At 50.8% G+C, this 15,119-nt stretch overlaps 1 protein-coding gene across 5 annotated transcripts in view; it reads left to right on the forward strand.

The window, feature by feature from the left end:
- Positions 1–15,119, forward strand: part of MYH14 (myosin heavy chain 14) — a 109,332-nt gene that overhangs the window by 41,961 nt on the left and 52,252 nt on the right. For 3 of the 5 annotated variants that reach the window (XM_054464874.2, XM_054464875.2, XM_054464873.2), the window contains 7 exons: positions 1,191–1,309; positions 3,169–3,321; positions 4,052–4,225; positions 4,904–5,077; positions 7,111–7,225; positions 11,802–11,989; positions 13,635–13,756. In XM_054464874.2, the coding sequence (XP_054320849.1) occupies positions 1,191–1,309; positions 3,169–3,321; positions 4,052–4,225; positions 4,904–5,077; positions 7,111–7,225; positions 11,802–11,989; positions 13,635–13,756 (1,045 nt within the window). Of the gene's footprint in view, positions 1–1,190; positions 1,310–3,168; positions 3,322–4,051; positions 4,226–4,903; positions 5,078–7,110; positions 7,226–9,665; positions 9,789–11,801; positions 11,990–13,634; positions 13,757–15,119 lie in introns of all 5 variants that reach the window. The other 2 variants (XM_054464876.2, XM_054464878.2) reach the window with 2 other exon arrangements.

Genomic DNA, 15,119 nt, shown 5'->3' on the forward strand with positions numbered 1-15,119 from the left:
CCCTCCCTCACTCTCTTCTCTCCCTTCCCTCCTTCCCTCCCTCCCTTCCCTTCCTCCCTCCTTCCCTCCCTCCTTCCTTCCTTCTTTTAGATAGAACTCTACTGGGATTCCCCTCTCCCTTCCTCCCTCCCTCCCTCCCTCCCTTCCTTCCTTCCATCTTTCCTCTTTTAGATGAAGTCTCACCCAGACTGGAGTGCAGTGGCACCATCTCAGGATGGGATCCCTTCCCTCCCTCCCTCCCTTCCCTCCCTCCTTCCTTCCTTCTTTTAGATAGAACTCTACTGAGATTCCCTCCCTCCCTCCCTCCCTCCCTTCCTTCCTTCCTTCCATCTTTCCTCTTTTAGATGAAGTCTCCCCCAGACTGGAGCGCAGTGGCACCATCTCAGCTCACTGCAACCTCCACCTCCCAGGTTCAAGCGATTCTCCCTGCCTCAGCCTCCTGAGTATCTGGGATTACAGGCGCGCACCACTATGTCGGGCTAATTTTTGTATTTTTAGTACAGACGGGGTTTCACCATGTTGGCCAGGTTGGTCTCAAACTCCTGACCTCAGGTGATCCGCCCGCCTTGGCCTCCCAAAGCGCCTCCCTGGGATTACAGGCGTGAGCCACCGTGCCCCACCTCCAGTGTAGCTTTTAGTGACTGCAGAACATTCTTTCAAATGGGCCAGGCACCTGTAATCCCAGCTACTCAGGAGCTGAGGCAGGAGAATCACTTGAACCAGGAAGGCGGAGGTTGTAGTGAGCTGAGACTGCATCACTGCACTCCAGCCTGGGTGATAAGAGCCAAACTCTGTCTCAAAACAAAACAAAAAAAAAGAAAAACAAAAACAAAAAAAACCATTCAGAACATTCTTTCAAATGAATGAAGCCTGACCCATCTAACCAATTCCCGCTTCTTGGGCACTCAGGTTGTTTCCTGGCTTTCTCCGATTACAAACAACACTGCACTGAACATCCTCGTGGTGCAGTCTTTGCTCACATGCAGGGTTATTTTGCCAGTGCTGGTTCCTGGAAAAAGAATAGTTGGGCAGAGAATGTACACGCTTTTGGGACTCGTAATGCCTCTTCTGGGAAAGGCGGGGCCCATCTTCTGCTCCCCCAACAGTGTGGGAAACGGTACCCTCTCCCTTGCTGGGCAGCAAGCGCCTCTTCCCAGTGCTGATTGGATCTTGGTGCCTCTCACCCTCAGCTGCACAGAAGCTCTGCCGCCTCTTGGGACTGGGGGTGACGGATTTCTCCCGAGCCTTGCTCACCCCTCGCATCAAAGTTGGCCGAGACTACGTGCAGAAAGCCCAGACTAAGGAACAGGTAGGCGGGGATGGCGGTGGGCAGGCACAGAAAGAGCCAGGCACCCCGGCCCTGGGTCTTTAAACAGCGTATGCCTTTTTTCCCACCACTCAACAGACTTTTGCTGAGTGCCCGCTTTGTTACCGATCCTGGTCTAGGTGCCAGGCATAAAAGCAGTCGTCGGAACAAATACCAGGCCCTCGGGGACCTCAAGTTATAGTAAGGAAATGGATAATAAAAGTTCAGCAGGATGTGGCTGGGTGTGGTGGCTCACACCTGTGATCCCAGCACTTTGGGAGGCCGAGGTGGGAGGATCGCTTGAGCCCAGGAGTTTGAGGCTGCAGTGAGCCGTGATTGCGCCACTGCACTCCAGCCTGGGTGACAGAGTGAGACTCTGTCTCTAAAAAAACTAAAAAATTTAATAACAATTTAAAAAAACAGGATGTAAATGCAACATGGTATCCTAGAAAAACAAAAAACAAAAACCCAGGATGCTTTTAGATGGTGAGAGCACCTATGAAGGGGAGGTTTGGTTGGTCAGGAAAGTCCTCTCTCTAAGGACGCTCTAAGGACAAAACATTCGAGGTGAGACCCACATGGTTCGAGGCAGACGGAACCGCAAGTGTAAAGGCTCTGGGGGTGGAGCAGGCTTGGGGACTTGGGAACATTAAGCAGGTCAGTGAGGCCAGGCGTCATGGCTCATGCCTGTAATCCCAGCACTTTGGGAGGCCGAGGCAGGTAGATTGAGCTCAGGAGTTCAAGATCAGCCTGGGCAACATGGTGAAACTCCGTCTCTACTAAAATACAAAAATTAGCTGGGTGTATGGCACACGCCTGTAGTCCCAGCTACTTGGGAGGCTGAGACACGAGAATCACTTGAATCTAGGAGGCAGAGTTTGCAGTGAGCTGAGAGCACGCCACTGCACTCCAGCCTGGGTGACAGAGCGAGACTCTGTCTCAAAAAAAAAAAAAAAAGAAAATTAAAGGAGGTCACGTCAGTGAGGCTGAAGAGCAAGGGAGAGAGGGTGGGTGAATCCACAGTCAGAAATGTCAGCAAGGGGCAGATCATGCAAGGTCTTAGGGGGCCACAGTAAGGAGGTGAGTTTTATTCAAAGTACATAGGAGGCCAGTGAGGTTTTAAGCCAGGGAGTGACTTGATTCAGTTTGTCTTTCATAGAAAGATCCCCTTGGCTGCCGCATGGAGATTGGGTTGAGGGATGCAGGTGGAGGCGGGGAGACCTAAGGAGGCTGCAGCCAGAGTCTTGGCAATCATGGGAGCTCACACCAGGGTGGTGGCAGGGAGGGTGGAGTAGAGTGACCACAGGCCAGGGAGGGTTTCAGAATCCAGCTTTTGGGCAGAGGCCTCTGCTGGCCCCAGGCTGGGCAGTGAGGCACCTGGATGAAGTAGATGCCGTGGGGCAGATGAGGAGTTTGGGAGCCACACTGACCCGGGTTCAATCTCAGCTGGGGTACTGTTGTTAGTTCCCATTTTACAGAGGAGAAAACTGAGGCACAGAGAGGTTTATTCACATGCCTGAGGTCACACAGCCCCCTAAGTGACAGAGCTGGAATTCAAATCCAAGTTGTCCAGCTCCAGAATCCACGCTCTTAACCGCTGTGCGGTAGAAACTGCTTTGAGGAGTGAGGGGAGGATTCAAGGGCTAACACACCCGAGCCCGTCACATAGTACCTGGCGCGCAGTAGGACTTCAGGAATGTCTGCCTGTTGTTCATTGCATTGTTCTTGATGGTATTTATAGTCAAGGAGCTGGGAGGCGACGTTAAAGGGGATGAGCTGGGGGCCCTTCCCCGGTCCACCCCCGATGTCTTTCAGTCTGCTGATGTACAGACTGCACCCTTACCATGAGCCCTGCCCCACAGGCTGACTTCGCGCTGGAGGCCCTGGCCAAGGCCACCTACGAGCGCCTCTTCCGCTGGCTGGTTCTGCGCCTCAACCGGGCCTTGGACCGCAGCCCCCGCCAAGGCGCCTCCTTCCTGGGCATCCTGGACATCGCGGGCTTTGAGATCTTCCAGGTGTGCCCTCGCGCTGGGAGGGGGATGCCAACTTCCTCACTCTGGTCCTGGTCCTTTCTGAAGCCCTGGGTCTCTCCCCTTCTCCCTGGTCTCTGTCCCCCTCTCTGAGTCTCTGATGCCCCTTCTCTCTGGTCTCTGTCCCCCTCTCTCTGGGTCTCTGTCCCCTATCTCTGGGTCTCTGTCCCCTTCTCTCTCTGGGTCTCTGTCCCCTCTCTCTGGGTCTCTGTCCCCCTCTCTCTGGGTCTCTGTACCCCTCTCTCTCTGGGTCTCTGTCTTCTCTCTCTGCACCTCTGTCCCCTGTCTCTGAGTCTCTGTCCCTCTGTCTCTGGGTCTCTGTCCCCCTCTCTCTGGGTCTCTATCCCCTGTCTCTCTGGGTCTCTGTCCCCTATCTCTGGGTCTCTGTCCCCTTCTCTCTCTGGGTCTCTGTCCCCTCTCTCTGGGTCTCCGTCCCCCTCTCTCTGGGTCTCTGTACCCCTCTCTCTCTGGGTCTCTGTCCTGTCTCTCTGCATCTCTGTCCCCTGTCTCTGAGTCTCTGTCCCTCTGTCTCTGGGTCTCTGTCCCCTGTCTCTGGGTCTCTGTCCCCCTCTCTCTGGGTCTCTGTCCCCCTCTCTCTCTGGGTCTCTGTCCCCTCTCTCTGCATCTCTGTCCCCTGTCTCTGGGTCTCTGTCCCCTGTCTCTGGGTCTCCGTCCCTCTTCATCCTCCCGGCTCACGTGTCCTGCGTCCCTGCAGCTGAACTCCTTCGAGCAGCTGTGCATCAACTACACCAACGAGAAGCTGCAGCAGCTCTTCAACCATACCATGTTCGTGCTGGAGCAGGAGGAGTACCAGCGTGAGGGCATCCCCTGGACCTTCCTCGACTTTGGCCTCGACCTGCAGCCCTGCATCGACCTCATTGAGCGGCCGGTGAGCCCCAGGCCCCTCCCAGCCCACACTCAGGGTTCAGATCTGTCTCTCCCAGCATCTGTGTGACCAGGGTCTAGCTCCTCCTCTGCTGGGCCTCAGGATGCCGCATGGGTTCTGAGGGGAAGGTGACAGCACCTACTTCCTCGAGCTTTTGTGACCATAGGTGATTATGGCCCAGAATGTGCCTGCCACAGGGCCTGGCTCAGATCAATCGGTTAATCAGAGCTCTCACTGTAACTGTTGTTCTCACGTTTGTTTTTTGTTTGTTTGTTTGTTTTTCTTGAGATGGAGTCTCGCTCTGTCGCCCAGGCTGGAGTGCAGTGGCACGATCTCTGCTTACTGCAAGCTCCGCCCACTGGGTTCACGCCATTCTCCTGCCTCAGCCTCCCGAGTAGCTGGGACAACAGACGCCCACCACCACGCCCGGCTAATTTTTTGTATTTTTAGTAGAGTTGGGGGTTTCACCGTGTTAGCCAGGATGGTCTCGATCTCCTGACCTCGTGATCCACCCGCCACGGCCTCCCAAAGTGCTGGGATTACAGGCATGAGTCACTGCGCCCGGCCTCTCACGTTTGTTTTTATGTCCAAGTGTGACTTATAAGAGCTAAAAATCAGCAGCCACCTGAGTGTCCAATATTTGGGGATCTGACTTACTCTCCCCCTGCTGTCGATGGCCAGGCCAACCCCCCTGGACTCCTGGCCCTGCTGGATGAGGAGTGCTGGTTCCCGAAGGCCACAGACAAGTCGTTTGTGGAGAAGGTAGCCCAGGAGCAAGGCAGCCACCCCAAGTTCCAGCGGCCGAGGCATCTGCGGGATCAGGCCGACTTCAGTGTTCTGCACTATGCGGGCAAGGTAGGGGCTGGGGCCAGCCTTGGGGCATGTGGGAGTGGGGATCAAGGGATCTCCACTGGCTACAGATGCGGGGAGGGTGCAGAGGGAAAACAGGGTCCTCCTGAGGTCCAGACAAACAGAGCAGGGGCTGGGAGAGCCCAGGGAGGAGCAAGGATTCTGTCCGATGGGATCACCAAAAACTTCCTCAAAGAGGTGATATTTGCAGTGGGTTTTGAGGGATGGGTAGGAGTTCATCAGGAGGCGATCTACGTGCATTTTATCCACTTATTCAGCAGATATGTGCGGGGTGCCATTTGTGTGCCCAGCTCGGTGCTGAGCAAAGCTGGATACACAGATCAAACATGGTTTCTGCCCTCACAAAGATCCCTATCTGGGAGGGAGGCAAATACAGACCATCAAGATACAAGGTTAATAGGTGTTTCAGTGGAGACAGCTGAGGGTAGTGTCAGAGCCCAGAAGAGAAGTACCTGGGAAAGCTTCACAGAAGAGAATATGCTCAATTTCAAATCTCAGTCAAGGGCCGGCAAACATTTTCTGTAAAGGGTCCGATAGTAAATAGTTTCAGCTTTGTGGGCCAGACGGTCTCTGTCACAGCTACACAATTCTGCTGTGGTCACACAAAAAGAGCCACAGATAATACATAAGTATCTTCAAGCCCCCAGGGAAAAAGAAAGGAAAAACAGACTGAGATACAGTTTCGAGGGCTCTCCTGCCCCCAGAAGGGCCCCCATGAGTTTGACTATGAAGACATAAATGAAGGTTCTATTCATATATATATATATATTATATATATATAATATATATAATATATATATTATATATATATAATATATATAATATATATATTATATATATATAATATATATAATATATATAAAAATATATATATAATATATATAAAAATATATATAATATATAAATATATATTATATATATAATATATATAATATATATTATATATATATATATTTATTTATTTATTTATTTATTTTTTTTGAGACAGAGCCTCCCTCTGTTGCCCAGGCTGGAGTGCAGTGGCACGATCTCGGCTCACTGCAACCTCCGCCTCCTAGGTTCAAGCAATTCTTCTGCCTCAGCCTCCCCAGTAGCTGGGATTACAGGCACCTGCCACCACGCCTGGCTAATTTTTGTATTTTTAGTAGAGACAGGGTTTCACCATGTTGGCCAGGCTGGTCTCAAACTCCTGACCTCAGTTGATCCACCTGCATAGGCCTCCCAAAGTGCTGGGATTACAGGCGTGAGCCACTGCGCCCGGCCCTATTCCAATAAAAGTATTTGCAAAAAGAGGTGGCAGGCTGGATTTTGCCCGTGAGCCATAGTTTGCTGATCCCTGGTTTTGATGATATGGACCAGGCAGCCCCAGAGGATGGGTGAAGGGTGGGAAGGGCTCTCCAGGCAGAGGGAACAGCATAGACAATGGCTGGGAGGCAGGACATTCCACGTGTTCTGTGTCTAGCCCTCAGTTTCTTCCCCAGACATACTCCAGAACTCCCCCTGTACCCAGCCCTCTGCTAGGCCGTGAGTCACCTGGGCCCTGCCCTCGGGGGGCCGCTGTCTGGTGGGGGGCACATATGCAGAGAATTGTAGTGGCCAAGATCGTGATTCTATGGAGCCCCACAGCAAAGCCCTGAGTACCCAGAAGGAGCCAGTGGTGTGAAACCCACAGAGACAGAACCCCAGGTGGCAGGAACCGCAGGGGTAAAACCCCGAGGTGGCGTAAGCTCGCATGTTTGAGGAACAGTGCGGAGGCCAGGGTGGCTGGAGCGGAATGAATAGGAAGAAGGTGGTGGTGGAGGTCACGGAGGTGGCGGGGAGCATAGACGGGAAGGAGAGAGAGGGGGCCGTGCTGGTGGGGTGCAGCTCAGAATATGGACACAAGGTGGCACCAGTGCTCTCTTGTCCATGGTGAGCTCCAGAGCTGGGAGTCTCAGAGCTTCTGGAAGCCTCCTTAGGAAATCCAGAGAATGTCTGAGCCTGCAAGTCATCGCCCTCCTCTACCTGACTTCATTCAGGTCGACTACAAGGCCAACGAGTGGCTGATGAAAAACATGGACCCTCTGAATGACAGTGTCGCAGCCTTGCTCCACCAGAGCACTGACCGGCTGACGGCAGAGATCTGGAAAGACGGTGAGGACCCGCCTCCCCCACCCCGGCTCTAGGGGTCTGTGCGGACATTCTCCAAATCCACAGTGTGAGCACCTTTGTTTCAGAGGTGGAGATCTGAACCTGAGTTTTCTGCTCAGACCCAGAATAGCCAGTGTCACAAATAGTATTTCAAATCAGTGATGTATGGATCCATAGATTAAGTGATTGACTGATTGATTTGATTGATAAGCCAGCATCCTTCTCAAGGATAAAACACTCCCCCTTAATCAGAAACGAGACAAAGATACCCACTAACACTACTGTTAAACATCGTTTTTTAGCAATACTAGCCTATGCAATCAGATCAGAAAAAGTATGAATATCAAAAAGGAAGAGGTAAACTTATTATTTATAGATGGCCTGTGTTCCCTAAACAATTAAGAGATTTGGCCGGGCGTGGTGGCTCATGCCTGTAATCCCAGCACTTTGGAAGGCCAAGGTGGGCAGATCACTTGAGGTCAGGAGTTCAAGACCAGCCTGGCCAACATGGTGAAACCCTGTCTCTACTAAAAGTACAACAATTAGCCAGGTGTCCTGGTGCATGCCTGTAGCCTCAGCTACTAGGGAGGCTGAGGCAGGAGAATTGCTTGAATCTGGGAGGTGGAGTTTGCAGTGAGCCAAGAGTGTGACACTGTGTCTTAAAAAAAAAAAATTCTACTGAGAAATAATTTATAACAACAAGAAAACACAGAATGATGATATTTTGCAGGTCAGTCAGCTTTTAGGCTTTGCTTTCTTTGTTTTCTTACAAAGTTCCCTTCAAGCCCCCAGGGAAGAAGAAAGAAAAAACAGGCTGAGATACAGTTTTGGAGGGCTTTCCTGCCCCTAAAAAGGCCCCCATGAGTTTGACTGTCTTTTTGGATTGACACTTCTAGGGGTCATAGGCAGAGATGCCAAATGCCCTGTGGTAGGACTCTGACCTTTTCCAAGCCTTTTCTGCCACTGCCCCTGCCCCCCCATCCTTAGAGGAGGTTTGAGAAATGGTTTTAGAAAGCTGGCAGAACTGGCATCCTGTTTTTTCCAGGTTCCAAGTTTCTGGCATTTGTCAGTTTGCCTTAATCTTTTATTGACATGAAAAGGTAGCTGTAGAAATACCAGTCCATGCAATTTGGCAAGAAAACAAAATGAGCGGCCGGGCGTGGTGGCTCACGCCTGTAATCCCAGCACTTTGGGAGGCCAAGGTGGGCAGATCACCTGAGGTCGGGAGTTCGAGACCAGCCTGACTAACATGGAGAAACCTCATCTCTACTAAAAATACAAAATTAGCTGGGCATGGTGGCGCATGCCTGTAATCCCAGCTACTCCAGGGGCTGAGGCAGGAGAATCACTTGAACCTGGGAGGCGGAGGTTGTGGTGAGCCGAGATTGTGCCATTGCACTCCAGCCTGGGCAACAAGAGCGAAACTCCATCTCAAAAAAAAAAAAAAAAGAAAAGAAAACAAAATGAGCAAGGTGAGTGGTGAGTGGTTCCCAAAACACACTCACAGAGCAAAACAGCATGGAGGGTCTTGATCTTGTGAGCTCATCCTAGAAAGATAGATTTTATTTTTATGTCTCATATAGTATTTACACAAGGAGATTGGAAAGCAGGGTTTGATGTTCAGGAGCAGAACCAGATTATGCTATGAGAATCATCTCCCGGCTGAAACTCTGCTGCCCTTTTAAAATATTTGTGCTGTCTTCATAAACACATGATTCTCCACAGTGAGCCCTCATTTGTCACACTCTGTGTGTGCCTGACTCTCAGAGGGTTCCAAGAGAAAAAGTGGAAGCTGCAAAACCTCTTGGCTCAGCCTCCTGAGTAGCTTGGGAAGCTGCCATAATGTCACTTCCTCCATAATCCTCCTAAACAAAGCTAGTCACAAGGTCTTCCCAGATTCAAGGAGCTGCAAGACACAGGCAAAGGGTGTCAATACAGGGGAAAGTGGGGAATCAGGGCCATTTTTGCCCAATCTCTACTAGAGCTGCTTTGAGCCCAGAATTGGATGCCCAGCATCCTGACAGCCCAGGGAAAAAGGGAAATGAGATTAGCTCTCCTCTGAAAGGAAAGGCAGAAACAACAAGTGGCCTGGGAGCATCAAGTTCATTCTTGAGCTTCCTGGCAGCCAGAGCAAAAAGGGCAACCTATTAAAACAGATACAACCTCTAGAGGGAGAGATTTTTTATTCTTTGCACTGAATTCTTACAGAGGACATTTGTCCTTTTGGCCAACAGTGTGTGGATACAAAGATGAACATGAGTTCAAAAGTTTATTGCCAACATTCTGGTTTTCCCTCTTGCTTTGCTCTGTACTGTGGACTAATCACCCTCTCCTCTTTTTCTTCCTGCCACCTCCTCTCCTTCCCCTCTTTTCATGCATGTCTCCCCGCCATCTCTCTGCCATCTCCCCTCCATCCACCCACACATCTGTCCTCACTCCCCAGAACATGGGGGCTTCCAGCAGTTCTCTTTCCTTGGCTCCTTCCCACCGTCGCCCCCAGGATCTGCAGAGAGGTGCAGCTCTGCTATGTCTCCGCCAGGGGGTGGGTGTCTCTGTGCATCGATGGGTGAGGCTTGCTGGAGGAGGAGGGTGGACCTGTTGGGCTGGGGACCTGGTTTTGAACATCTGTCCCCTCTCCTCTCACTGTGGAGGTCTCTCACTCTTCCTCTCCCTCCTTGTTGGCTCCCTTGGAAGTTTCCAGACTCTGTAGCAGCAGAACCCCTTCTTCTAACTAAACTGCATATAAAAGTACAAACAAGTGTGATAGTACCAGCTGGCGTTTCTTGAGCACTTACTATGTGCCGTTCACCATGTGAAACCCCTTTAGAATTATCAACACCTCATTTGTATAATGGGGTAACAGTACTAACACCTCATGAGGCTGGTGTTAGTACTATTACCCCATTACACAAATGAGGAAACTAAAGCACAAAGAGGTTAAGTAACTTGCTGAGGTCACACAGCCGGTAAGTGGCAGAGCTGGGATTTGAACCCAGGACATCAGATTCCAGAACTTTAGTTCTTATCTGTGCTATGAGGACTTCATAAATGATAATTATCATTTCAAAAATGACAGGGAGTATGGGGTAGGGGAGACAGTTGAACCTGGGGAAGAAAATAACATATTTGAGCCCCTGCCATGACCTGGCCCTGCCCTAAGCACAGATTATCTAGTTGACGGCTGATGGCCCTTGAATGGGATGAGTTTTGCAGGACATCAGATTCTGCCCTAGCTGTGGGTTCCTGAGGAACCTGGCATGATTCAACACATAGAATTTGGGGCCAGGTGCATTGGGTCACCCCTATGATCCCAGTGCTTTGGGAGGCCGAGGTGAGAGGATCACTTGAGGCCAAGAGTTTGAGATTAGCCTGAGCAACACAGGAAGACCCCACCTCTACAAAATAAATTTAAAAATTAGTGGGCATAGTGGTGTGCGCCTGTAGTCCCAACTACTTGGGAGGCTGAGGTAGGAAGATCACTTGAGCCTAGGAGGTTGAGGCTGCAGTGAGCTGTGATCACTCCACTGTACTCCAGCCTGGGTGACAGTGAGACTGTGTCTCAGAAAACAAAACAGAATTTGAGACAGTACGGATGGAAGGAATGGATATTTTTCACTATCCAAAGCAGCACCAGCAAGTGGCGATAGAGAAAATAGAATCTTTTTTTTGAGACGGAGTCTCGCTCTGTTGCCCAGGCTGGAGTGTAGTGGTGCGATCTTGGCTCATGGCAACCTCTGCCTCCCAGGTTCAAGTGATTCTCCTGCCTCAGCCTCCCAAGTAGCTCGGCTTACAGGCATGCACCACCACACCTGGCTAATTTTTTTGTATTTTTAGTAGAGATGGGGTTTCACCATGTTGGCCAGGCTGGCCTTGACCTCCTGACCTCAGGTGATCCACCCGCCTTGGCCTCCCAAAGTGCTGGGATTCCAGGCATAAGCCACCACACCCTGCCAAGAAAATAGAACCTCTATGAAATCAGGCCCTTCTGGAAAAACGGTTAACATAGAGACAGTTTGCCCTATTTCAAATATTGCATATAATGCAAGAATGTATTACATCTTTTAATATGTTTCAGATTCCTAAAATGCAACTGCAGTGGTTATGTTATCACTGTTTTCTCTCTCTGTGCCTCAGTTTCCAAATCTATAAAATAGGAATGATTCTTACAGGCTTATAAAGCCATTGATGTAAATTGCTTTAAGCAATGCCTGCCAGAGTATCTATGCTAGGTAAGCATTTGCTGTTATTGTCATCATTTATTGATAAGGAAAACAGAGATCATGTCCTTGAAGAGAAGAAGGGCCAAAGACCAGAGTTTGAGAGGACTCCTACTGTCTGAGTTCTAATCTTGGATCTTCAGTTTCTAAGCTGTGTGACCTTAAGCACATTCTCCCACCCTTCAGAGCGTCAGTATGTCCATCTGTCCAGTGGAGCTGATAATATCTACCTTACAGGCTGTGTGAGGTCCTTCATATGTAAAGTGCCAGTTGTGATAAATGACAAGACCCTTGACCTTTGGCCCAGGTCCCTAAAACTGACCCCTGACCTCCTTCTCTCTCTCTGCATCTCCACCTGACAGTGGAGGGCATCGTGGGGCTGGAACAGGTGAGCAGCCTGGGCGATGGCCCACCAGGTGGCCGCCCCCGTCGGGGTATGTTCCGGACAGTGGGACAGCTCTACAAGGAGTCCCTGAGCCGCCTCATGGCCACACTCAGCAACACCAACCCCAGTTTTGTCCGCTGCATTGTCCCCAACCACGAGAAGAGGGTGAGTGACTCAGCCTGGGGAGGAAGGGATGGCTGTGGCTGTGGGTTAAGGTTTGGCCTCTGGACTTGGCTGGAGCCACATCTGATTCGAGGACCCTCAAATTGGCTGTGTGGCTTTGAGCAAATTGCTTCTATTCCTAGGCTCAGGGTCTGGTTGGGAAAATTCATGCATTCATATGACTTCAATGTATTGAGCATCTACTGTGCTGGGAACAGGTACTGGGGAGGCATTGGAGAGAAAAGCACAGCCAACTCCTGTTCTCAGGGAGCTCACAGTCTGATGGGGAGCATAGATGTTCATCTAACCATCCAAAATGAATGTCCAGTTAGATCTCTAGGGGTGGGGAGTATCACACAGGGCTTGATCTGGTCAGCGAAGTTAGGGAAGGTTCCCCGGGGGAGGTGATGACTGAGCCCTGAAGGATACGTGGTATTCCAGGCAGAGAACAGTTTGTACAAAGGCCCAATGGTAGGTTGGAGCACGCGAGGTACAAGGGATAGAAGAAGGCCATCAGGGCTGGGCTTGTTGCATGGGTGTGACAAGACCATGGCCAGCCTCACTGGCCACTGATTTTCATGTTGAGAAAATCAGAGAATGGGCCCTACAGAGAAGGGTCAATGGGAATGGAAAACAACATGTTTGCCATGTTGCCCAGGCTGCTCTCGAACTCCTGAGCTCAAGCGATTCACCCGCCTTGGCCTCCCAAAGTGCTGGGATTACAGGCGTGAGCCACCACGCCCGGCCTGAGATCCCGTATTTTATCAAATCTAAGACATGTATTCCTCCCCACTAGTGTCTCTGAAGTCGAGATGTAGCTTACGGTCAACGGCCTGTCGGGGTGTAATTGCCAGGAGTTTTCCTTTCTTGGTGGCATATTTAATGACAGCGTGTGCCATTTGAATTTTTGTACTGTTTAAATTTTTGCCATTTGTGTATTACTGTCGAAAAGAGAAAAGGCGGCCTGGCACAGTGGCTCATGCCTGTAATCCCAGCACTTTGGGAGGCTTAGGTGGGAGGACTGCTTGAGCCCAGGAGTTCAAGACCAGTCTGGGCAATGGCGAAACCCCGTCTCTACTCAAAATACAAAAATTAGCTGGGCATAGTGGTGTGCGCCTATAATCCCAGCTACTCAGGAGGCTGAGGCAGGAGTAGCTCTTGAACCTGGGAGGCGGAGGTTGCAGTGAGCTGAGATCACGCCATTGCACTCCAGCCTGGGCAACAGAGCAAGACTCTGTCTCAAAAAACAACAACAACAACAAACAAACAAACAAAAAAACATGATTTACCAGCTTTGGACAGACATCAGCTTCCCAGGAGGCCTTTTGGCGACTCTTCTGCATGCAAATTCAGCCCTGTCCACCTCCCTCCATGCAGATCTTTTCTCCTTAGCACTTAGTATTTCTTCTTTATTAGTGACTGCTTCACCTAGGGTATTTCTAGTTTCTCCTACTGAACTGTCAGTTCTCCAGGGCAGGCATTTCCCCCTGGCTTGAGCATTGCTGTCTTCCCAGGGCCTGGAACCGTTCCTAGGCACCTAGTAGGTGCTCAGTAAATTACATGTGGAAACAGGAAATTGCCAAGCCTGACCGTTTGGCGCCCCCGTGTGGCCGCCGCTGACCCCCGCGTGTCCGTCCGCTCTCCCCAGGCCGGGAAGCTGGAGCCGCGGCTGGTGCTGGACCAGCTTCGCTGCAACGGCGTCCTGGAGGGCATCCGCATCTGTCGCCAGGGCTTCCCCAACCGCATCCTGTTCCAGGAGTTCCGGCAGCGGTGAGCTAGAGTGAGGGCCCAGGCACGGCGGAGGGGCTGGGTGGGACCCGGGTCTGGAAGCCGACGCACCTGCATTCAGGTCTCCACCCACTCTTGTTCCTTCTGAGCTGGAGAAGTTGAGGCAGATTACTCACTTTGCTGAGCCTCAGTTTACTCGTCTGTGTATGGGAGAACAATAGCCCACTTGATGCACTCCTGAAAGAAAGCACAGAGTCTGTGGGGATCTGGGGTACATTGCTGCTGCTGTTTAGGGCAGTGGTCCCCAAACTATGAACTTGAAATCACTGCATGGTGTTACAAATCTGCACGTCTTTAAAAATGAAGTAGAAGGCCGGGCGCGATGGCTCATTCCTGTAGTCCCAGCACTTTGGGAGGCCGAGGTGGGCAGATCACTTGAGGTCGGAAGTTCGAGACCAGCCTGACCAACATGGAGAAACCCCGTCTCTACTAAAAATACAAAATTAGCCGGGTGTGGTGGCGCATGCCTATAATCCCAGCTACTCAGGAGGCTGAGGCAGGGGAATTGCTTGAACCCGGGAGGCGGAGGTTGCAGTGAGCCGAGATGGCGCCATTGCACTCCAGCCTGGGCAACAAGAGCAAAACTCCGTCTCAAAAAAATAAATAAGTAAATAAACAAGTAGAATAGGACAGAACAGAAAATACCGAGGCCTAATGAGCAAGTAATACAGCAAATATAACAAAAATGATGCTTCACACAAGCTGTGTAGAGCAGCACTGTCCCTTAGAAGTAGGATGGGAAGCCTTGTACACAGTTGAAAATTCTCTAATAGCTACACTTTTACAAGTGAAAAAAATGAAATTAATTTTAACAAGATATTTTACTAAAGCCAATACATCCAAAATACTGGCCAATACTGGCTGGGCACGGTGGCTCATGCCTGTAACCCCAGCACTTTGGGAGGCCAAGGCGGGTGGATCACTTCAGGTCAGGAGTTCGAGACAGCCTGGCCATCATGGTGAAACCCCATCTCTACTAAAAATACAAAAATTAGTTGGGCATGGTGGCATATGCCTGAATCCCAGCTACCTGGTAGGCTGAGGCAAGAGAATCGCTTGAACCTGGAAGGTGGAGGTCGCAGTGAGGCAAGATCTCACCACTGCACTCCAGCCTGGGCGACAGAGCGAGACTCCGTCTCAAAAAACAAACAAAACAAAAAACTGAAGCAGTCAATCATTGTCGATGTTGCTGTCCTTGGTGGTGGCGTGAATGCTCAGATGTGAATTTTGTGACTGTCCTTGTTATTGTCACTGTTGTTCCTGCTGTGTATCACTCTGAGCCCAGTGCCCGGCCCACAGCAGGCACCAGGTGAGCGCTTGCTGTAACTCTCTCCTCCCCACCCCT

Source organism: Pongo pygmaeus, chromosome 20 (genome assembly GCF_028885625.2).
Source record: "Pongo pygmaeus isolate AG05252 chromosome 20, NHGRI_mPonPyg2-v2.0_pri, whole genome shotgun sequence".
NCBI lineage: Eukaryota > Metazoa > Chordata > Mammalia > Primates > Hominidae > Pongo > Pongo pygmaeus.